Source organism: Oryx dammah, unplaced genomic scaffold (genome assembly GCF_014754425.2).
Source record: "Oryx dammah isolate SB20612 unplaced genomic scaffold, SCBI_Odam_1.1 HiC_scaffold_7, whole genome shotgun sequence".
NCBI classification, from domain to species: domain Eukaryota; kingdom Metazoa; phylum Chordata; class Mammalia; order Artiodactyla; family Bovidae; genus Oryx; species Oryx dammah.
The window spans coordinates 14,758,212-14,783,081 of record NW_024070191.1 but is presented as its reverse complement, the minus strand read 5'-3'; the positions used below and the strand labels follow the sequence as shown (position 1 = coordinate 14,783,081).

The window sequence follows — 24,870 nt, the reverse complement described above, 5'->3', positions numbered from 1 at the left end:
AATCCTCATGGACAGAGGAGAGGAGCCTGGTTCAATATATACCTACATGTTAACAATGAGTGACTCAAATTTAAGACAAATGAGCTAAAAGATATACTGATGCAAATACACTCTATATTTATTTATAAATGTAGTATGACATGTGTGTTATTCGCTCAGTCATGCCCGACTCTTTGCATGCCCATGGACTGGGCTTTTCCAGGCAAGAATAGTGTAGTGGGTTGCCATTCCCTTCTCCAGGGGATTTTCCGGACCCAGGGATCAAACCTGGGCCTCCTGCATTACAGGCAGATTCTTTACTGTCTGAGCCACCAGGGAAGCCCATAGAATTACATATTTATGCATAATTAATCACATATAACTGTAATTACACATAATTATAATATACTGTATTATAGTAGGCATGAATATGAGGCTTCATTAATCTGATACCCTGTGCATCAAATATATTTCACATCTTCTCTGCAGATTCCTCGGAGGCATACCCCCAGCATGCCCAGTCTCTGGATGGCAGCATGGGCAGCTCAATACCACTATACAGGTCCTCCGAGGAGGAGAAGAGAGTGACAGTCATCAAGGCGCCCCACTACCCAGGGATCGGGCCGGTGGATGAATCCGGAATCCCCACGGCAATCAGAACGGTAGGAAATGCCAGTGCCCGCTTTGCTCCAGGGCTGTGCAAATCTCCACAAAGGATGGATTGTCGATGGCTTTGTGCATTCCTACACTCTTATATAATGAGGATTGCCCTCTGTGCCATCTGAGTTCTCATGAATATTATGCTGTGTGTGGCAGAGAAAAGGAACTGTCCATTGAAGATAATGACCCAATCTATTTATTTCAATTAAAAAAGCAGGAAAATTGTGATTCTGTGAGATGATAGAAGTAAGCTTTGTTTGCCTTCACCTTTTACCAAGGAGTGTTAGGGCAACAGAGAGAGAAGAGAGAAGGGACAATTAAATGTGAATTCTTTGGCTGCACTGAATTCCCACGTGCACAGAGAATAAGCCAGTGATTTGTGTCTGGAGATGGATGTGCCTTACCGCCAGGAGATTGGGAGTCCTGGATTGGGAGTTGAGAAGCCTGATGATTGGAGGGAAGGGAGTTCATGTCAGAGAAAGGAAAAGCTGTCCGAGGAAAATACACATCACATTTGAGTGTCCCTCCTCGGCTGTGCCTGCTGAGAGCTCTCCGGGGCGATCAGTGGAAGTGTTTGGGTTGGGTTGTTTTTTTTTTTTTCCTCCAGTCTGTAAACTCTGCCAGACCATTGCTTAGTGTGTCAGGGCAGCCCCTTCTGGCAAAGTTCGGCAGCGTCAGAGTCCGAGCTCGGGCAGGCAGCTACTTGCTGAGCCAGTCCACTTGGAGAGGAGGTTTGTGCTAGCCTGCGGGCAAGAAGACAGGGCGCCAGGATGAGAGCCGCAGCACCTCTGCAGGTGAAACTGGGGGGGGGGGGGGCGGCGGGACCGCAGGGCCAACCGCATATACAGGGTCCGCATACCTGGCTGGGAGGTTGCAGAGGGCTACTGGTTTGGAATGCAAACCTGCAGGGCCAAAGACGAGAGCGCAGAGAGGAAAAGACGGGCATTAGATCAGAAAAAGAGATCGGGGGCAATTGGAATCTGCTCAAAAAGAACGAGAGAGTGGGGGGGTGGGGTTCTCTCTTTGAATTTGCATTTATTACATGGAGATTCCACGATCTGAGAGAAGAGTTAAAAACTGATTATTCCAAGCATCTGTATTAGAAAGAGAAGCCAGAAGGTAAGTCTGTAGAGTCATTGCTAGGGCTTTAGACCCATGAGATTCAGGGAATGTTGAACTTGGCTAATTATAAAGACCTAAAAACAATCTATGTCGGCACTAATGGTTGTCATATTTAAGTGACAGGAAAAGTTTGTGATCGGGACTAACATTTTTAATCTTAACAGTGACTGCATGTTTCTGGTGGTGTCGCTTCCTTGTATTTTTTTTTTTTTTAAGATTTCTGACTCCAAATGCTTTAATTAGATTTTTTTTTTTTCCTAATAGAGTAGGGATACAGTGTCAGACAGGTACAGTGTCACTGGTGTTGTTAAACTGACCCTTGAAACATAACAGTTACACAAATTAGAGATTCCTGATTCTGCGTAGTTACAGACTCTCTTATTTTATCTGAGACCTCTAGGTGTGTTTTTAAGTCAGTACACTGCAAAGTTAGAACTGTTTTTATCCATTAGATATAATTTTCTTAAATAACAAGGCCTTGCTTTTCACAGTTTAAAAGGAAAAAACTGAGATGTTAGAGATGGTTAATGAAAAATCAAAAAATATTAAAATTTTTATATTTTGTTTTATCTACTGCCAAATGAAAAGCATGTTTAGATATGCATAAACAAATGCATATACTAGACATTCAATGCAAGCTTCCCTTCTATAAAACAGAAAATAAAATATAAGCAACTCAGAAGTTCCTTATAAGGAACCAGCATTTTTATGTACAGCCAGGCTCCTCTGTAGACATTTCAAAGTTTACAAAAAAGGTACAGGTCTGAAGACTCATTCACATTTCTTATTTGTCAGCCCTGCACAGCACATCCCCAAGTATAGCTGTGTTTATAAATGTGGAGTCAAGCCATCTCGGAGCCACAGCAGGCCAAGAATCTCCAAGGCTGTTTTCCATTCTCATCTGCATAGAAAGCAATGATTATCTGACTTACATTACTTCACATGGGCTTTCCGCTCAGGGTGCACACCAAAGGCAGTGCTGTGTCAATCAATGTACCATTTTATAGTCTCACGGTCTCAGTTAGACATTTTAGACTGTAGGCTCATTTTAGACATATTCTAGATGTTGTGGTGCTGCTGCTGCTGCTAAGTCGCTCCAGTCGTGTCCGACTCTGTGTGAGCCCATAGACGGCAGCCCACCAGGCTCCCCTGTCCCTGGGATTCTCCAGGCAAGGACACTGGAGGGGGTAGCCATTGCCTTCTCCGAGGTGTTGTGCTAGGTCTCTTTATATACATTGTTTCTCTCAATTTCCATAGACCGAGGACACAGAATTTTGTAAAGTCACCTAGAAGCTCTAGAAAGCCAAGAGTTAAACAAACGCACCTTTGAGCTATTTGCAGGAAGGGGAGCAGCTCCCCAGACTGCCCTCTCTCATGTGACCTGGGACGTCTATGCCAGCCTTTTACTGCCATCCTTAACGACAACAACAAAACCCGCTGGGGTCCAGCTCCCACGAGACTGTAATTAAGGCCAACTAGTTAAGTGAAATACAAGATTCTTTTCTTCTACCTCAAATATAACACCGGTAGAGCCTTTTCAAAGCTGGAAAGGGGCAAAAACAGAACAGAACAATGAACACTGGTGGGTAGAAAATACGTGTCTTTCCCCTTTTTGGAAATCTCTGCCTGATAAATCAATGTAGAGTTCTGATGTTTTGTAAACTACAGGAATGTACATTTTCAGGTTTATTCAGCCAAGTTAGAGAAAACAACCAAAGAGTGATTTACTAATAGCTACGGTCCATGCAAAACCATTTTGAAGAACACATAAGACAGTAAACTTTCTCAAATTCAAGTAGACTTCTGTTTTCTTAATCTCACTATTTGCCGTAACAACCTACATGAGGACATATATAAAAGGAACTTTAAATGCTTAGAGGACTTCTTTGAGAAAGAGATGGAGAGGTTAAGTGTTCCCATTTACCAGGTTCACAGTCTTCTTTGTCAACCAACTTGGGCATTTCCTGGCATCTCGGTGCTCACCATATAAAGCTGGCAGATGGCACAACGAAGATCCCGCCTGATATGTGCCCTCCAGCAAGTGAAGGGAAAAAAAATCCCGTCTGTCAGGATACCTTGCCATATACAGTGATAGAACTCACTTATTCAGCTTCCCCGTTGCCATCGGTGGTGTTCAGGTATGGCTGGGAAACATGTTTACACAGTGTTATGCCTTATTTTTTTATTGCTAAAGACTACAAAGGAATCAAAGCTTAATAAAAAAATCCATCTTTTATGAAACTAAATGTCCCTTAAAAATACAAGTTCAGCTACTTTGTTTAAACCAGCAAATAACAGCTAGACTTTGCTTTATCACTTCCTCCCCCACCAGCTCCCACCATTTGAGTATAAATCCACCCAGTATTTCCACTGTAAAAAGATCCTAAAGTGAATGAAGAAGCGATTTCCAACAAATTCAGGTAGCCCTTGATGGTACTCTGTATTTGTCATGATTATCAGAATCAGATATTCTTAGCAAAAGAAATTTAGATATATGACAAACTCTCAGTTTCCAGAAGAAAAACATAATGAGCACACTGGAGAGAAAAAATCAGGATATAAAATGTACACCAAAGCTCAGTGTAACACATGACTACTTTTACGGCTGTCCTAACAGAATGTTTTATATGAAGAGAACTATCTTTTTTAAAAAAAGGTATATTTAGTTACTATATACAGAATGGTCATGTTTCTTACCAGAATAACCCTGGAAGAGCTGAGGTTTTGCCAAGATTTGCCAAGCAAAATCGTGATTATGATTATAAAGCATATGTACCCATTTACAGGTATACTATTAGGCAGACTTCTATCCAAAAACCTGGGTCATTCATTATTTTATTCTGTAAATATTTGAGGTTTTCTACTGTTATGACTTATGGAACATTTCTTATATTCTAGCCACTGTTTTAGATCTTTTTGCATACACTGTCTCTTTCATTTTCCATAACAATTCTATGATGTGGATATAATTATTTCATCTTAGAGAAAACTGAGGCTCTAAAAGGTTACCTCACTTGCCCAAATTCACATTGCTAGGAAATATTAAACAGTAATTAAAGGAACCAAGAATTGAATCTAGTTGATCTGACATTAATCTCAGCTTTCCACTGTAGTCTACTGTTTATATTATGTCAAAAGCAGAGTGGATAAGAAGCTTCTGCTTTTAAGGAACTTATAGTTTAGCACAGCAAGTACTGCCAACATTTTATTATTATGTTAAGGGAGTTTTGAAGCAATAGCTAAATTTTTGGACTTGCTCTAGGACACTAAATTATTTACTATATTCAGTATTTTATTTACTTAGACTAGTAAATATCAAATTTTTATTTCTCTAATTCTAAGCCAATGATCAGAATACAGTTTGCATCCAAAATATTGCCCAGTTAATTTTAAAAATAATGTATTGAATAGTATACTAACAAGTTTTTATGGATAATGATAATTATCACCAAAAGGAGTGAAACAAAAACTATAACTATGAACTATAATTACAAAACTATAGCTTTGATTCAACTTGTTGTTGTTCAGTCACTAAGTTGGGTCCAACTCTTTGTAACCCCATGAACTGCAGCACACCAGGCTTCCCTGTCCTTCACTGTCTCTCAGAATTTTCTCAGTTTAGCTAATTTTATATAAATAAGCTTGTGGAAATATCAACAACCCTGGGTTGGGCACAGCTGTGATCTGGAAAAAAAACCATAGCATATATATTCCAGCTCATCCTAAACTCAAACAAGGGGTAATATGTTTACAAACTGTGGGTCAGTTCAGTTCAGTTGCTCAGTCATGTCTGACTCTTTGCGACCCCATGAACCACAGCATGCCAGGCCTCCCTGTCCATCACCAACTCCTGGAGTCCACCCAAACCCATGTCCATTGAGTCGGTGATGCCATCCAACCATCTCATCCTCTGTTGTCCCCTTCTTCTCCTGCACTCAATATTTCCCAGCATCAGGGTCTTTTCCAATGAGTCAACTCTTTGCATCAGGTGGCCAAAGTATTGGAGTTTCAGCTTCAACATCAGTCCTTCCAATGAACACCCAGGACTGATCTCCTTGCAGTCCAAGGGATTTTCAAGAGTCTTCTCCAACACCACAGTTCAAAAGCATCAATTCTTCTGCACTCAGCTTTCTTTATAGTCCAACTCTCACATCCATACATGACCACTGGAAAAACCATAGCCTTGACTAGACGGACCTTTGTTGGCAAAGTAATGTCTCTGCTTTTTAATATGCTGTCTAGTGATATCAGCTTATTGACCACAGATGTATTAATACATCTTTTGTTACCCAAACAGTATTGACCTGAGTGTTTCAATATTTACTTACATAACAAATCACCAGCCACAGGTGTTGGTTTCTACAAAAATCCCCTGGTCAATAATGTGATATTGTCATCATGAAATAATAAAGGGAAAATTGTATTACAGGACAGCATCTGCTATGAAAAAACGATAAAATATAGAAAGCAGAACAACGTCTATTTGTGACCCGTTTTGTAACTTTTGCACATTTTCTTTTACAGACAGTTGACAGACCAAAGGACTGGTACAAGACCATGTTTAAGCAAATCCACATGGTACACAAGCCGGGTATGTAGTTCTGTTTTCTGATCAGGTCCTTGTGGGTGGAAGAATAAGAACTCTTCTGTGCAGTTTTGTTTCACACAAAATGTCAAGACTCTAGCAAATTTCATGTCCCTCCCTTCTTTTCAACACTCCTCCTTACTCTTAGTGTTAAATGTTAGTCACTCAGTCCTGTCCGATTCTTTGTGACCCCATTGACTGTAGCCTGCCATGTTCCTCTGTCTATGGAATTCTCCAGGCAAGAATACTGGAGTGGGTTACCATTTCCTTCTCCAGAGGCTCTTCCCGGCCCAGGGATCAAACACAGGGTCTCCTGCATTGCAAGCAGATTCCTTACCGTCTGAGCCACCAGGGAAGCCCTTATTCTTAGATCACCCCTCAATTCCCAGATACCTGTGCTTCTTCTTCACCCCTGAGCTGCCCAAAAGCCTCTTAGAAGATGACCCTCTAGGAGTACCAGAGGCTCTGGCCTTATCCATTCATCCTTTCCTGGTCACAGTATAAACAAGCCTGGCTATTGTCTGCTTAAACAGACTCAGGATTCCTCTGTCCACACAGACCCCACCCTGTGTCAAGAGAGTGGGCCATAGCTGGGTCTCACCAAGCTGATAAGAGATCTTTAAAGCACTTACCAAAGGAAATTCATGATCCAGAACAGGTGGAAAGTGGGGAAAGGGACTGACGTCCGTATGCTGTAAAGTGGGCAGCAGAGCAAAGCTGTTACAGCCCAGAGAAGTCAATTTGCAGAGGCCCAGCAAAACAAACCAAAATGTAATATTTGAAAATTTTTAAATGGTATTATGAACTAGGCCAACCATGTTAGCTTTCTAACAGATCTGTTGTTTCTGCCATCTCGATAGGATGTGGTGACCGAATCTGTATTACCATAATATTTATGTTTCGTTTTCTAGATGATGACACAGACATGTATAATACTCCTTATACATATAATGCAGGTAGGCTGGTTTCCTTGCTTGCCATGAATACACTGTGCCTTGCCATACGTGGAAGAACTTCCCACTTTTTTTTTTTTAACCACTCTGAGTGCACAATTTCAGTTTCTACAATTAGGAAGATGCTTTTGTGTGTGTGTGTGTGTGTATCTTTCTTTCTCAGCATGTGTAACAAAAAAATGTGCATCTTTTCTCATGCAAATGAGAAGTAATACTATTTTATCTGCTTCACCCCCACCGTTAGTTTATTCTCGGCTTCAGGAATGTTTAACCAAACTATGAAGGACAGCAGGGAAGAACATACTGTAATAGGGGTACAAAGTAAGATAAAGGTCTCCTTTTATCAGTAAAGAATCATTACAATTGCGTTAAGATCTTTCGGATTATACTTCACAATAAAACAAGTCAAGCAAAGTATTTTGTGACCCTGTCCATGCTTTTGCTCCAAATGCAACCGTTCATAGAAAGCTTTTCAAAAATCCCAGTTTGCCAGACCACTCTTCTGACTCAGAGTTGCCAGTGGTCATGATGGAACGGCTTCAGCCCCAGGCGTTTCCACTAGTGCTTCTGTGAGCTGGTGTCTTGGGAATGGTTGCAGGCTAGAATGAAGGGCCCCTAAAAAATGTTTCTGATTACAGCTGTCTTCTAAATATCACATCGGGGGATCCTGCACAGGGCCTCCAGTCACTTGCCAGTTCCGGGCTCAGGACTACAGCACTGTGTCTGTACTCCCTTCTTAGAGCAGGCTTGGGGGCCTACGTCCCCTTTGGCAGCTGCAGCCTCCTGTCAGGGTCCCCTGGGTCAGCCTGGCCCCTGAACTAGATGAGGTTGCCCTCTCCGTGACACCTGAAGGCCAGCACTTTGGCCTTTTTAACTGTTGAGGATTTTGCTACTAGCGTCCAAGGACAAATAGAGGAAAAAACAAATACAAGCAGAACAAGCTCAACAAGCTTCAAGAATCCGGCTTTCAGCCCTCACTCCTCTAGATGATAGCAGGCGGCTGCCTAAGAGTCCCTCAACTTTTATATCCTGGTCACAGGTCCTCCCAACTTCCCTCTTGGGTTTAGCTTGTTAAAATGCAAAACCCAATTGAGAAAATTTCAAAGATCTTATTGACTTTATATGACAATTCATGAATCAGGTGGCATTCAATCCAGCAGACAGAAAGGACCTCCTAGGAGCTGAACGCAAGGAAAGAATTTAAATAGGCAGAGGGAAGCGGGAACAAGGAAGTCATACCAAGGAGAAAGCCAGCACGTTGCTGCAAGGTCACTCTCCTTGAGGGGAGGGTAGAGGTCTGTCAGGCAGAGTGTTTAACTCATCCTGACCAGGCAGTTTCTGATGGACTGGTTTAAGATTCTGTTTCTGGGAGAGTCAAAACTGTAATGAAGTTTAAGTCTCGGTTTCATGACGTGGGGCTTAGCATGAGTGACTCCATTTTGGGTCTGTTGTTTTGTTCTTAAAAAGCACTACAGTTGAAGTCTAACTGTGGAACTGAGGCAAAACAAAGTATAGAGACTGTATCTTATTTGTCATAGCCAATGTGCATGGGCTTCCAAGAGAAGGAGAGGAGTGAAATTAGTAATAGCTCAAAAGACTGAGGTGGCAGGAAATTCAGAATTTTTATAATTATTGTTCATACTGAGGTTTGCATCCAAGCATAATTAACAAATTGAACAGCAGTTACCTACCAACTCACAGAGCCCTTTAGAGAGCTTTACCATGTAATCTGTAGACAAAGCAACTCTAATCAGTCTCTTCCCCTTTTACTAACCTTGCATGGTGCTGTTCTATGCATTGCACTTTCTCTTTTTTTCCTCTACTATCTCCACAACCTCTTCCCCTACCTGCCCAAACCAATCCTTCAGGGCTCACAGTAGTGCCCTCGGTTTTTTATATCTTCTCCAACCTATCAACCATCTTCTAAAATCTTATTTCCTAATAAAAGTTTCTGCATGTGGCCTTTATCATATGTTACCAATTATTTTCAATCATAATTCTAATCATGTCTCTTTTCCAGAGATGTACTATGAGCTTATTGAGGGTTTAAGTTTCCTTATGCCTTGCACAGCATGTAGATAACTTGCTTGATATTTTATATGATTGTAATTAACATGTCAATTGCTATATACAAATCAAAGCTTCTAAAGTAACAGAAGATAATTGGAAACATGTTATTAGTTTACATTATCCAGGAGCAAATTTGCTAAGTATCTGTAAGTCTGTTTTTAGTACCAGTCTGAATTATTACTAATTCCATAATAATTGCTTGTGCCTACAGTACATTAATGAATTAATAATGATTAACAATATTAATCAATCAAGAGCATACATTCAATGCGTGCATTATGAATATGTTTACCAATTATAATCTTGGTAAAATCATGGGATATTTTGTAAATAAGTAAAAGAATTTTTATTTATTACAAATAATGTAATGCACTTTAAAAACGTTACTCATCTCTGTTCTTTTTTTGTTCTGCCGCGCTGTGCTTCCTGACAGGCCTATACAACTCGCCCTACAGTACTCAGTCACACCCTGCTGCCAAGACCCAGACCTACAGACCGCTCTCCAAGAGCCACTCCGACAATGGCACCAACGTGTTTAAGGATGCTTCGTCCCCCATCCCTCCCCCACCTGTTCCTCCTCCGGTTCCACCATTTCGAGCAAGAGATCGGTCTTCAACAGAAAAGTAAGGCTTTCCCCCGAAAGTGCCCAATAGTAAGTTTAGGATAAAACTAATTCCACACAGCATTCAGCAGAAGAATCGGTGCTTACTTTACGAGATAGTTTGTGCATAACCTCATACATATCATCTTATCAATCAGTAAAGGTGCCATGGTGACCTCCTCTATCAAGAGTGCAGCAAACACTTTCATACTCTTGCCTCATAATACCCTAGTCACCTTAGTTAGACTTGAAGTAACTGAGCGCCATCTCCACTCTTTGATCAATAAATGCATATGACAAACAGAAATAATGGACACCCACTCCCTTTGGCATAGCAGGTCAGAGACTATGCAGTTAAATTTCAGGTTCCTCAGATTCAAACTGTTAGCACTATTAATGATTTAAAATTTCCCCGCTGATATCCAAAAGTACAGAAAAGGTTATTCATAAGTAAGGCATTAGTTAACAGGTGTCCACCTATGACTCATTTCTACACACTAATTTTAATTTCCTCACTGAAATACATTTATAGAAACTATTCAAACAAAAATAAAAATTTATAAACACACTTTTATTGTGCCATTTTTATTAGGATGATGACTAATAGCCCTACTTATAGGTAACCTTCATTGAGACCTCACTACGAACACTCATCTAAGTACTTTTCCTGTATAATATCACTTAATTCTGAACACAACCCAATGAGACATGCTCTATTTTAAACCTATTTTAGAGAGGAAAAAAACTGTAGTTTCAAAAACCAAAGTAAGTTGCTCAACTCATGCAGCTAGTATGTCCAAGCCAGACTCACACTTGTCTCTGACTAAAGCCACAGCTCATTCCATACTAGCAATAATAAATAAAAATGTAAGGATTATTTAGTATTAATATGGTTATTAAGCATCCATCTATCTGACCCATCCCAGAAATTATATTCAACACCCTGCTGTACCATGAAGAGTAATTGACGATCAAATAGGTTATAAGACAGCACAAAGACAAGACATACATTATATGTGGAGAGATTCTATTTTAATGCCATCTCTTCATGATTATTATATGTTTACAGATATGATATCTTAAATTTGAGAAATAATAGTCTAGACACAAAAGAGTATCTCTGCCATAAAGAACCAAGATTAACTCAGACTTAAATGTATTATTTGTCCTATATGTCTAGTAAAAATTAATCTTTCCTTAAGAAACATGATAATCCCTTAACATTTTCTAGAATGCTTTCTTCTCTGCCGAATAGTGCTCATCAATTTACTAGAAAGCCAGGACCTGATTTCCCCTATCTCTCCTGTCTTATAGAATATGAGTGTCTCCAACCTCGCACCGTCAGAATTTCATCCTGTTCCATGGGCCAGAACTGCCCGCATCTATAGGCAGAAAATTCTTCTTCCTCAAAAGCGATCTTCCCAAAGGAAGCCTTCTTCAGCCTCAGCTACCTAGTAGAGTTTTACTTTTCAAGTCCCCCTTTGACTGCCTCTTGAAGGATGTTAGTTCAGGAAAAAGAGCTGACTCCAAGGTCTCCTATGCACAGAATAGATGCCAGGCTCTGGTTTCTCAAGGGTAAAACCATGGAGGGGCTAGCCTGTCACACAACTTGCTCCTATGGACAGCAACCCAAGTGAAACTTTTGCACATTTTGCAGACAAACGGCGATGCCATTTGCAAGATAAACAAGATCAAACATGACGTGTACATTACTCCCTGTCACTTCAGATCAAGGATGCCAGGTCACAGAGTGATGGGATAAACTCACAGGACTTAATGGCGGGTAGCCACCACTTACTCTAAACAGACACATACACAGCTGCCATTTGTGACCTCAGGGCTCACTAGCCCATCACTGACTGCATATCTGTTGCACAGACCCTTCGTGTGACTTACTGAACCAGCAGGAGGCACATCCTTTTATGAAAAAAACAGAGGAACATACAACATGAAAACAAAGAAATGGCTTTCTTTAAATCATTTATGTAAAACAGAACATAAATGTGCTTTTTTTTTTCAGGGTAACATTCTATCCTGAGACACTTTTAAAAAGTCTATATCAGAATTAACTTTGAAAACAGATATTCAGTGGTTTTATACGGCTTTAAGCATAGAGAATGATTTTAATATGTAACTTGTTGTTGATTTCTAGGCATGACTGGGATCCTCCAGACAGAAAAGTAGACACAAGGAAATTTCGTTCTGAGCCAAGGAGTATTTTTGAATATGAACCTGGGAAGTCCTCCATTCTGCAGCATGAGAGACCAGTAAGCGCTTGTCATTAAACAGAATGCCAGTTCACTAGGCTTCCTGGGTTCCCAAATAAACCCTGAACTTCATATTGTTTAACAATTTTTATCACCAAGGTAATTTATTTAGTTGGCATTATTTTAAAAAATCATATTTGTTGTACATCATGACTTGTGCATCTTATCTCAGAATCAAAGATGCACTCACTAATATACTGTCCCTACCCACCAGATATAGGACTCATTGGCATGGAACTATAACTATGCCTAATCATGATCCTGAATTTAATGTTTTTTTTAAAGTAAAAGAACACTCAAATGCTGCACTAAACTGCCCATCTACATTGCCAGTGAGAACAATCATTCTTGGACCTCTCTGATACAAAGGGATCAGGCAGTTCCATCCCTTCGTTTCCATTATTGGTTTCTTAGTATTTCTTTGACTTCAAGGGAAATTTTCCAAATGCCCTTTTTTATAAAAGTTGTTTTAATTGATTCTTATTAAATCTCTCTCAGGTTACCAAGCCTCAAGTCTCCTGACTGATTGTCAATCTAATGGATCAAGATTATATTTAACTTTGCAGCATTTTTTCCAATTATATGTTTTAATTATCTGCAAAGGATATTAATTATCTGCAAAGTTGAAAATAACCGCATGTCTCCTCAAAGTGCAGTTTAACAAACAGGCTCTTCCTTGGCCCTCTTAAGTCCCCTAATCCTCCTTTCTGAGTCCTCTGCTTTCCCTCCTAGACCAGTGCCTTCAGGATCTCTTTGAAATTCTGAAATTCCTCTGCGTCATTTCTATCAAAACCTGCTTCTAGAGAAACAATTGTACGGTTTACTCTTGTCCTTGTCTTGAAAGAATGTTAGGTGTCAGTGAACAGGAAATAGAGTTTTCTTTGTTAGTGTCTTTTAAGAGTACCCAGGAAGCCACATCATTATATATAAGGTCAGCCCTGAAATTTGATTAGAAACTGTTGCGCACCACACCCAATATGAATGTCCTTGATTTAGTTTTCAAACCCTGTATTTATGGTTATGTTCTTGAGAAACATGTTCCAAAACTTTATAATCACATAATTCATACAGGATATTTTTCTAAACCTTCTTTGCCTTTCTTCAAATTAACTTGTATCTTTTAGAGCAACATGACTTTACCAGAAAAACTGAAAGAAAAAAAAAATGAACACCACTGAATTGTAGGTTCCACTGCAAACATATAACTCATTCACTAAGTTATATGATTTAATATCATGATCTTTGAAATTTTTAGGATGAGAATCGTGAATTCACCATTGCATAAAATGGAAAAGATCAAAATCATCATGCAGTATGAGTCTCAGAGTTAAATGTAGTTACCAAAACATTAATGATCATTCTAACAATGTCTGATACCCTTAGGATGATGGGGGTTGTTACTGTCCTGGAATGCTTTTGCAGCTTTGGTGTCAGGAAACAGGACTGATTTTGGAAGCTGTCCATCAGGATATTTCTAGTATTTACTCATGCAACAAAATTTATGAAGCACAACCTATGTGCCAGACATTAGATTAGGTGCAGGGGACATGGCAATGAGCAAGACATAGTCTTTAGGTTACCTCAAGGAACCTGGAGTTTATCGTTTAACCAATATGCAGAGTAGACCCACATTTGTAAGAAGCAGACCATCTCCAATGTGGTTAAAACGGAGACAAGCAGAATGAACTTGCCCCCCTCAAGAGCTTATTCACAGGCCCTGTCATTGTGAATGAAATGTCCACTTTAGTCATGTCTTTGGGTTAATGCCTTGAAGACTCAAAGTTTAAAAACAGCAATGACAAAAGCAATAGCAATAGTTGTAGCTCCTTCTTGAGCACTTACTTAAGATGTCAGGCCTTGTAATTCATGCCTCATTACCATATAATGATCCCAACAATTCCATGAAGTAAATGTATGGAATTCCCATTTTACAGAGAGAGAGTGAACACTTGTTAAGCAACCTTGCCCAGCTTCCCATGGCCGGTTAGCACTGCACCTGGGAGCTGAGCCCAGGCAGACTCATACCTGGTGCATTTCATCACCTCCACAATGCTAAACTGCAAACACATTTAGCTAGTAGTCATTATCACCTTAATTAGATGATTTTTTAATTATTTTATAGTATAAGTTAATTTGTTCATTTATAATAGTGTACTGGATTTATTTGACCAGCAACCTGGGCCCTGAGTATTATAGTTAAGACACAAAACCAATATACCCAGTATACTGAACTAGTTCTAAAAGGAATGGAAAGATCTGGAGGGCGGTTGTGGTTGAAGATTCGGATATCGATAGCTCTCTGCTGCCACAGGAAAAGGGCAGTGAAAGGGACCTAGAAACTTGGAAAAAAGTGAGAATGGATATCTCATGAAGAAATAGAACCAAAATGTTTATGCCTCCTAAACAATTTTGCTGAGGGCCAGCCTTATGCAAGATGATCTCAGCCAGTCATCTGTATCATTTTGGCCAGGCTTTTTATTATAGGGCTCAGCTAGTCTAGTATCTTCTTCTTTTCATTAACCCTGAATCCATTCCAATTGCCTCTCTACACCAGAAAAAAAAAGGCGGGGGGTGCCGCAGGGCATGGTTGCAGAAATTGGCTATGTCTTGATATTTTGATAGAGTTTACATAAGATTTGACACTGTCTTAGACACAAGAGAGAGAGGATAGGGAGCAGGGTTGCTAAATAAGAGGGATGGGACAGCAAATGGACAGCACTCTCATGTCTTTACTCCAAGACAGTTTGTGAGCATTCCTTTGCTCTTTTCATCTTTAATTTCTGTAAAGTATACACCACAGCTAGGGTACTCTCTGCTTCTCTATTGAATTCCAAGATGATGCCATCATCTGCCCAGTCTTCCCAAGTTGTCATCTTGGATTCCCCTCTCCCCAACCATCTCAAAGTCCTGCCTCGTGGGAGAAGGGCCACTGCCCTTCTCTGTCCATCTGGCCCACACTGTCCACACCTGGATTAGAATGTCAGCCACTAACTCATTTCCCTAATTCTCCAATCTCGTCTCCACACCATAGCTATGACAACCTTAGAAAGCCTCCTGCTCAAAACTTTCTCCTGGCTCTCAAGGGTCCTTAGAGCAAAACCAAGTTCCTTAACATAATACACAAAAAGCCTCGTGGTCTGGCCCCACTGACCTCTGCAGCCCTGAGTATCTCCCTGCCCTTCCTGTCTCACCACATTACAGCTCTACAGAGAGCTCGGCATGCCCTCCTCCCTGAACCTCTGTCCAGCTGTCCCTCGGCCAGGAATGCTCTCTCCACCACCTCTTTCCTCCCATGGAAAGTCCCATATCTCCTGCTCAGCCTGGCTCACTTCCCCCAGGGCACCACCCTAACTTCTAGACACCAGATGCCTGCTTCCCCTGCTGTGAGGAGCCCCCCTAAAGCACCCTGCACTGCCCCTCACCACCCTGAATTGTAACGGCCTGCTGACTTGTCTGTGTCCCTCATTAGACTTTAAGCTCCTTGAAGGCATAGACCATATCTGGTGCACCAGTTGAATCCCTAGCACCTAGAGCATGCCTGGCACAGGGTAGGTGCTCAGTGAACACACACTGACGTAATAATAAGGGAATGGGGATAGGTTTTCCCCTTGGAGTTAGTGGTCAAGTTGGTGGGATGGAATCCTTGTTATGTTGCTTATCTGTGAAGTCTGTATGTTTCTAGGGACGAAAGGCACCCCCGGTCTCCATCAAAGCACACACAAGGGGTCCCACACACTGCTGTTAGTAACTGTGGTTCCCTGATTCCCTGGCACATGAAGTGGAGAGAGGAGACAGTGCTATCTGAACAGAAGTCCTCCCCAAGACCTTGGCCAAAGGGATCCTCCTCTTTCTTAGAAATCAATGGAATGTACATTCATATTCTTTAACAAGAAAGTAAAAATGAATACAGTTTTTTGGAAGTGCCTGCATGCTCAATTGACTATAATTCAGGAATAATGATTAAATGGCCCTAATGTTTGATCTAGAAAAGTACTCTGCAATCACCAGGAATTTATCTTAAACTGACTTGAACCACAGTTTATTCCATAAGACAATCATATAAACTTTCTCCTCGGATTATATTGATAAAAATTCTACATCCTCTCTGGCTTGAATATATTTACAGGTGAACCACGTTAAATTCAATTAAGCACTGGTTTAGAACACCTTTATGCTTGAAAATATAAAATAACGTGGAGATGTAATCTTTCTCTACGATAACTAAACCCACACATCATAAAAGTGAGCAACCAACCACTGAAAATACAGTGCAGAGTTGAAATGCAACTTAAATCCTCAGTGAAGTTAAACTTCTTCAGCAGTGAAGATTGTCACTAGAAGCTTAAGCTATAAAAACTGAGAGTTTCATCTGTTGGTTTAAACCATAAAAAATTGTCCTAACAATTGTAGAGCATTTACTGTGGAATCTCAGTAAATATAAAACATCCTTAAAGCTTAAAAATCTAATGAGCATAAGTTATAAAGAACCAAATGACAGTGGCAATTTCTTTTTGTGCAGAACTGCAAATAGAAACCCCATGCCTGCAATAAGAACTCTGAGAACAGGAGAATTTTTATAACCTGAAAAGCAACACAATTCATTTCAACTGTAGAAAACAAACCTTGAAAAATAGGTTACCTTTAAGAATCGTATGTGATTCTTTTTTTCTCACACACCTTCCTCTTGCGCTGATGACCCAGCGTTCACTGTGAGCACAAGTGTACTGAGTTTTTCAAAATGAGAGGAGACCCAAGGAGGGTAAAAGAGGTGCAGCAGAACCGCTGGTCTTCTGTTGTCTTTTTTGAGCATGGTTGTGCTTTCTAAATGTTTCCGAGTGTTAACCTTTGTGTTGAACAATTGAAAACACTTGAGTCGCTCATGGAAAGTGTTGTTTTGTGAGATCATGAGTATGTCTGTCTCTCTGTGGGCTGACCATCCGAATGTGTATCACTGACTTCCATGAGGGCCCTGTGTGCCTTAGGGTGACTCTAGGTTGCTACATAATACATGTAATTGTTGCCTGACTAAAGGGATTCAAAAGGTCAACCACAGCAAAGAGAAAATTCCAGTTCTGCCACTTAGCATTTCTTTACCAGGCAGGCTCTGCTCAAGCCTGTGCCTTTCATTACGCCCCAAAGTTATGGATAACTGCTAATGATCGTTGTTGTGGGCTGGGGGGGGGGTGGACGGGGGAAGGGCTTCTCTTCTAATTTCTATTAGCATGTGCCCATTGAAACAGTACATTGAAGTTTTATTCTACAAAATTATAAGTCATGGGAAGTTGCCGCTCTAAGGTGGGATGTGGGATGGTAGACAGTATTCTCCCTTTTCCCTAGTCTATCATTGAAATAGATTTCTAGAAATCAGAACTTAGTATATTTGTTTGCTGTATATATACACTTTTAAGGTAGAAATCAGAGTGAAGTTGTAACCACTGGAAAATATACTTATTTGTTTGGTAAATTTGCTGCCCTCTACTGTTCAAAACATTTTAAAAACAAATGTTTTCTCTTAAGAGAAGTTTGTCTCCCCTTAACAAAAATAACGTATCGTACATGAAAACAGAGATTATAAAATCAAGAATTAACGATATTATTAAAGGTGTAGCATGAGAAACAGTGAGATTTGAAAAAGTTAAAGATTATTCTCCTCTGGAACCAGTACTGGGCCTCTTACACACAGAACAAAATTACTGGGAAATTCTAATATCATTTACCCTAAAAATCAGCTCCAGCCAAACTATTCCGCAAAATGCCTACATGCTGCAGCTAAAATCTAAACGATAGTTGGAGAAAAATAATATTTTAGTACAATCAAAATCTCAATTACTACTTTTGCACTATCGACGCAGAAATAAATTGAAACAAGTTTTTTAATTAAGGAAATGGTAAATTAGTTACCAGAATATTTTCTGTCCATTTCATTACTTCTGAAATGTAAACCAAACATAATGCTTACTAAATGGAGAATACATCTCAAGATTTCTGCAGCATTTTTCATAGTAATCATACAATGTTTTCCATAATGTTATAATAGTCAAGGATAATAATATTTGAAAAGAAAGAAGTCTCAGCACTGTGTTTGTCCAGGCACAAGCTTTGTAACACCGCCATCACTAGTATCACAGTCTGTTTTGACTCACTCAGCACCCCATCGTAAATGTGTTACAAGGTTACTACATGGTCTTTATCACTTTGTTCACCACATATTTTGGGTATTGTAGGCCATTTCAGCCTTCTGTTATGATGTCTCAGACTTCTTCTATCACTGCCTGTAACTACTATCACAATCTCAGAAAATACTGAAATAAAAAGCACATCTGTTAAAAGACTTTGGATATAATTGATTATTAAATACAGACCGTGTGTTATTAACAAAACTATTGGGAATGCAACAGGCCAACAAAACACCTGGACAAGCTAGGGTCAAACAATGGCTTCTGTTCGAGGATGGCGTACCTCAGAGGTTGTTAGAGCATTTCTTCTGGAGCTGACATTCAGTTACTCAATGCAGGTCCTTGCGAGCTTTAGGGCTTGGAAGAGAATATAAGGATCCACTTTGAGGCCGTGAGCACATCACAGACCTCTTGGACTATGTCCTCTCCTGGACCAGGTGAATAGCTTTTAGAAAACAGGAGCTTTTTTCCCCCCCTGACTTAAAATACTACTGTCCAGCTGCTCCACATTTAATTAATGTCATGTAATGGAGCAGGAAATGCCAGCCTACGCCAGAGCTGTTGCCTGGAAAATCCCACAGACAGAGAGGATCCTGGCCGATTACCGTCCCTGGTGTCACAAAAGAGCCGGACACAACTTAGCCGGACTAAACAGTGAATTCTCAAAAAAGTCATAACCCATATGTAGTACTTTAAGCATCCCTTTTGAATGTAAAATCAGTAGCCTGAATCAGTCTGGTCAGGCATGTGTTATTTAAAAGCATTAAGGATATTGCTGGGTAAAGTAAATTTTCTTTTTTTTTTTCTATTATCAAAGCAATTGTATAGATTTTCTCAACCTGCTTATATTAACAGTCCTAGTTTTTGTACCTTAAATATGACATTCAGAAACCACTGGAGAGGTGAAAGTCAACTATAAAAATTTTTTTTTAGTTTTTCTCTAGAAAGTTAACGAGGGTTGGATTTTCTCTCTTCCCTAACCCTTGATTGACCATATGAAAAACCCTTCCCCACCCACATCCATGCCTCTAGCTCAAGGTGGACAGGTAGGTGATACTTGGGATGTCATAAAATGCGACCTTTCTTCGCTTTGTGAAGGCTCTTCACACTGTTTTCAGTGTTTGATCAGTCCTAAATTATCTGGGGGGCCCTGGGGCAATTTACTTTCCTGGAACGTTTTCTTCTGCCTGACTTAAGGTAGGGCACAACGCACTGCTAGCTGGTGTCCTGTTGGCTCCCCCAAGAACCTCTATCTAATGAATCAGTTTGTCCTTCACCCCTTTTTCTTGCAGCCCCCTCTCCCAACCACTCCGACACCTGTTCCAAGGGACCCTGGCCGGAAGCCTATTTCTCTGTCACCCTGCGGAGAAGTAACTGGTAGCCCCTCCCCTCCGCCCAGGACCAGTATCCCCGCACCAAGCCCGTGCGCCCCGGCTCTCTCCCCGATCCGGGTGAGCTCCTTCCTTCTTTAACTCACGCCGTCAGGAAGTTCAGGTGTAGCCCTCGTTCCCCAGAAGCTGAGAAGATAATCAGACGCTGGCTACTCACCGTCACCCCCCTCCTTGCTGCCCTTTTCTCTCTCACCGAGACTTCCGGGTTCCTCTTGTCCAGGGACCCGCTAACAGTCTCCCAGCACTGCTCACTCCTCCCCCGACCTTGTATCTCTTCCACGTCCCCTCCTTTCCTCCCCGAGGCTCTCCAAGTGCCTGCACCCAAGTCAACTGTGAGCAGAAGGCAGGCTCACTCACTGGGACCCCTGCGGGCAGGGGCGACGGAGGCACTCGCCCAGAGGAGCTACCTGGGGACGGAGTTGAGCCTGTTTTAATACCTTGCTGGGCTATCAGTGCTCAACCTCACTGTCACAGAGAGTCTGTCATAGTTTATGCATCCAGCTAAGGAGGAAACCAGAAATGATGGCAGAGAAAACAACTAGGGCCTAAGTGACGCCCTCGAAGCTAAACCTTCATATCCTAATGTGACTCATTTTACTTTACCTCCTCTGTTCTCTCTGGCTGAGATTTGTTGGATGAAAGTTGATGCATGTTTGTGTGCGAACGTGATGCCTCACAGCGTTGCCCTCACTTAGCTCAGTGTGACTTTTCCTTCCCTTTTCCTTCACATCTGCTCCAGACTGATCGCATAAATCCAGATGACATAGATTTAGAAAATGAGCCCTGGTATAAATTCTTTTCAGAACTGGAGTTTGGACGCCCGGTAAGTGAGGCTAGACTGTTAATATAAACCGATTAGGAGAATGTTGTTTGATTTTTAAAACATAATCGTTATCAGAAGAGATAGGTGTCATTTATAGAATAAGAGCTGAATTCTATAGACACCACAAACCACTGAGAAAAGTATATTCTATATACACAAATTCGGTACAGCTTAGCTCACACTCACTTCTCTACCAAATGGTTAAGCATGTTCAGACACTGCCTATATAGTTCTTTTTTTTCCCCCACCAAATCATACATTAGGATTACTTTAATTGCAAATTCAAAATGTTGAACCAGTATCTGTCTTCCCATGGTCAGACAATTCTTGATAGAAGATTTGTATTTGTTTACAGTCCATTTAGGTCTAATTCAATCAGAAGAGTACCCTGTGAAATTTACGATAACAAAAATGACTATGATGATAGCTCCTCTTTGGTTTGGAATCACCAAGCGCCTGCAGAGGGCCTGTTCTGTGTGATCTCAGAGAGACCTCACAGCATCCCTCCTGTAAGAAAAAGCCAGAGGACAGAGGGGTTAATTAATTTGCCCAAGATAGCAACTGGCAGAGTCAGAAGTTAATCCCAGACCTATCAAAAAACAAACAAAAAACAAACATCCTGGGAAATCCCTACTATAATATACTGCTAGAATATCACCATCATAAAATGTCTCATTTGCTCTTTGTGCTCTTAAGCATGAAAAGAAAGGGAAAAACAAGGAAACCCTGTGGACCTTGATTTCCCCTCCTGCTACTGAAAATCACAACATCTCCAGTCCCCAAAACCCCACCAATAAAAATTGTTTAGTCTGGGATAAAGAGTTGACCCAAGCTTCAAATAACAATTTCCTCTATCAACTCAAATTTTATTGGGAAAGTGCAGATGCCAACAGCAGTGCACTTGATGTCTGTCAGTGACACAGTTTTTACACTTTCATTGGTGTTTCTGAATTTTACATGCCTGAAGAACATACTGAATGCACTGCACAGAAGTTTTAGTAAATCTTTTTTATCATATCATGTACTGATTTATACACTCATATACTGACCATGTATTATATACTAGGTGGTTATAGTGGTTAGTCCCTTTTATCCATTAAAATGCAAAGGAGACTTGATTAGATTCATTATATCTTATTGAACTGGATCAAAAGTGACTGTAAATGAATATAAACCAAATATTTTTAGAATTTCTATAAGTAATAGGAAGAATATTTTCCCTAATTTGTATCCAAGTATTCACATAAATCGGGCTTCCCAGGTGGCTCAGTGGTAAAAGAATCCGCCTGCCAATGCAGGAGACCTGGGTTCGATCCCTGAGTTGGGAAGATCCCCTGGAGAAGGAAATGGTGACCCACTCCAGTATTCTTGCCTGGGAAATTCCATCGACAGAGGAACCAGGTGGGCTACAGTCCATGGGATCACAAAAGATTAGGACACAACATAGTGACTAAAACAGCAATAATTCACATAAATGCATTTTGCTTTAGAGAAAAAAATTTCCCAGCTTTAAATGTGTTGTTGTTACTGTTGACTAGACAGTTCACAGGGGCTAGAACCAATTTCTGTTCTGAGCCTAAATTATCACCATTTTTCTACCATCATTTTCAGCTACACATGGAAACTCACCAGCATGCTATCCACCTGCTCCTTCGGTGTTTCTTTAATGTACCTTGCATTCCTCTGCGGCTAGAGACTAGGAGTGCTGATTTTGATTTGCTGAAATGAGTTTATACTAATCCAATCACTCGTGATTTCGCCCAGTGCTTGGAAATAGTTGCAAGCATTGCACTCCTCCTCCGGGGCTACCGGCCCCCTGCCTCGCCGTTTTGCTCCGTTCACGCCGCTCTTTTGTGTGTATCTGGTGCTGTCGGTCGGTCTCTAACTGTTGTCGCCTTTCCCACATGGTCATTCCTGCTGCCATTGGTTCTCCTCCATTCCATCTCTGCACTTCTGCTTATGTGGTGCGTCTCCACCCAGCCTCCCAAAAAGGCTCTGGACTATGTTCAAGATCACTCTCCTGGTGTTTCCAATGAGGTAAAAAACAAATTACTTTCTTTTTCAGATTTCTTTCTTGGGAGCTATTACTGTGATTCTGAACATCCATGTTTTACGAGTCACTAAAGTATCAATAACCTGTTTTTAAAAGCCCAACCTAGAGGCAAAGGTTTATAATCACAATAAAAAATGTGACTGAGAAAAAAAAAGTTCAAAATCTTAATTAGATTTCATACTGCCAATAAAATCAATAACTACAATACAGGGGGGGAAAGATAAAGAAAAAAATCCAAAAGAATCTATAGAACAAGTCAAAACATAAGAATAATAAATGTTTTTCTTGAGTCAAAAAAAAAAATCTATCTTTGTACCATTGTGTTGTATCCAGTATCATCACTGCTTGGACATTAATTACATCACAGTTGTTGGCTCTTAGGTGAACAGTCATGCCAATCATTACTTTCAGGTGAACTATTCAATGCATCCTGGTATCTGAGTGTGATAATCAAAAAGCATTACTGCTTATATCTGATTATACTGAATAAAATACTGCTGGAAATCTCCTCAGAGCCATTTCATCATCATGCTTGGAGGTACAGAATGACAGTTTGGATTCTTAGATGATCAGATTTTTTTTTTTTTTTTTGGCCATACCATGTGGCACAAGGAAATTCCCTAATCAGGGATCAAAATCACATCCGCTATGGTGGAAACATGTAATCTTAACCACTGGACCACTGGGGAAGTCCCATAATCAGATTTTTTTATGTCTCATATATTCCTAAAATTTATTTCAATTCTTTCTTTTTCACAGATACAATTTCTAGATTTTAACATCAGATAAAATCAAGAATAGGACTGACAAATAACTGGCACACATGTTACAACTTCCGAGGCAAACATTACTACGCCCTTGGCAGACATTACGGATCCTTCTCAATGCTGTGATCCAGGCAGCCACTATAATAGATTAGATTATCACTGGCACATGAAATGAAATGTATTTTCCATCTCTCAATATGATGTTCATGACACTCTGATACATAAAAAATATTATGCCTGGCAACGTAAAGTATTATTTGAATTAGTCAAAAAGAGCATAAGAAATTATACAGAGCCAAAAGCTTTTTCTCTGCAAAGAAGAATGAAATTATTTTGGAAAGCAGATTTAGGACTCATTAATAGACATAAGCAAAAGTGATGGTTGTTTAAACATTAGCTAATAAGAAACAAAAAACCCCCCCATGGGAATTTATAGACGCAGCTAGGATGAGAGCAAAGTGAATAAACTGGCTTTTGCAGTAGTTTTTACATAGTAGTTTCTCTGTGATCCTAAATAAATGAAAAAAGCAATAAATATTTTCATCAAAAAAGTCTTAATTCAGTTAAATATATTCAACTAGAAAATAAAGCTAGTAGGACACCTATGCTGCGGGATATACTACTGATACACGATGGTGATAACTGGAATTCCGGGCACAGTTGCAGGAGAAAATACCCAACTAGCTAGAGCAATCTGCAGTTCCAAATGACTTTCCCTGAGGTATGCATCAGAGTGTATGTTAAAAGTGTATAAATATTTATATATTAAATAAAAAGTAATATAGAGTCTGAAGAAAGAGTATCATTTCAACATAGGAACAGTCAAAGGATTTACTTCAGAATTCGATAAGGTCACATATTTCTCTTAGATATCCTGGCCAAATATTTCCAGGATATTATTAAGACAGTTCATTGAGAACTGAGATGGAATTCAGAGATCACCATGTCTAACCCACACATTTTTCAGTCAAGAAAGGTAGAGTCCAACTATTTTAAGAAATAATCCAAAACCAGATGATAATATATGGCAAATTAAAGATAAAAATATCTCCTAAACTTCCTTTATACCATACTTCTTAGCACTTCCAAGAGATGTACTAAGAACTAAAACCTTTTAGATACAAATTATTTATTTGTTTATACTATTATACAAGTTATACTATTCCTTAATAATAATAGATTTTATAAAATACATTTCTGTAATTAATAGTACATAATAATACTTGGTGTAAAAATAGTAGAAAATTAATTCTATGCATTCTGTAATATTACTGATAGTGATGAAAATATAACATATAGACGCACTTGGATATTTAAACTGATTTTCATCTTCTCTTTGGGACTGAGAAGAGGGTGCTATTTGTTCTGATAGCATATTAACTATATTATTAATTTCACATCATAGTTTTTCAGTGTTAAAAAA

The 24,870-nt window shown here is 40.0% G+C and overlaps 1 protein-coding gene across 15 annotated transcripts in view; it reads left to right on the top strand.

The window, feature by feature from the left end:
- The window catches only part of SORBS2 (sorbin and SH3 domain containing 2), a 209,612-nt gene that overhangs the window by 132,777 nt on the left and 51,965 nt on the right, over positions 1-24,870 (top strand). For 4 of the 15 annotated variants that reach the window (XM_040243075.1, XM_040243077.1, XM_040243076.1 and 1 more), the window contains 8 exons: positions 469-641; positions 6,286-6,352; positions 7,258-7,302; positions 9,803-9,992; positions 12,123-12,237; positions 19,706-19,864; positions 20,544-20,627; positions 22,608-22,664. In XM_040243075.1, coding sequence (XP_040099009.1) covers positions 469-641; positions 6,286-6,352; positions 7,258-7,302; positions 9,803-9,992; positions 12,123-12,237; positions 19,706-19,864; positions 20,544-20,627; positions 22,608-22,664 — 890 coding nt within the window. Of the gene's footprint in view, positions 1-468; positions 642-725; positions 1,434-6,285; positions 6,353-7,257; positions 7,303-9,802; positions 9,993-12,122; positions 12,238-19,705; positions 19,865-20,543; positions 20,628-22,607; positions 22,665-24,870 lie in introns of those variants that run through there. The other 11 variants (XM_040243080.1, XM_040243085.1, XM_040243084.1 and 8 more) reach the window with 6 other exon arrangements.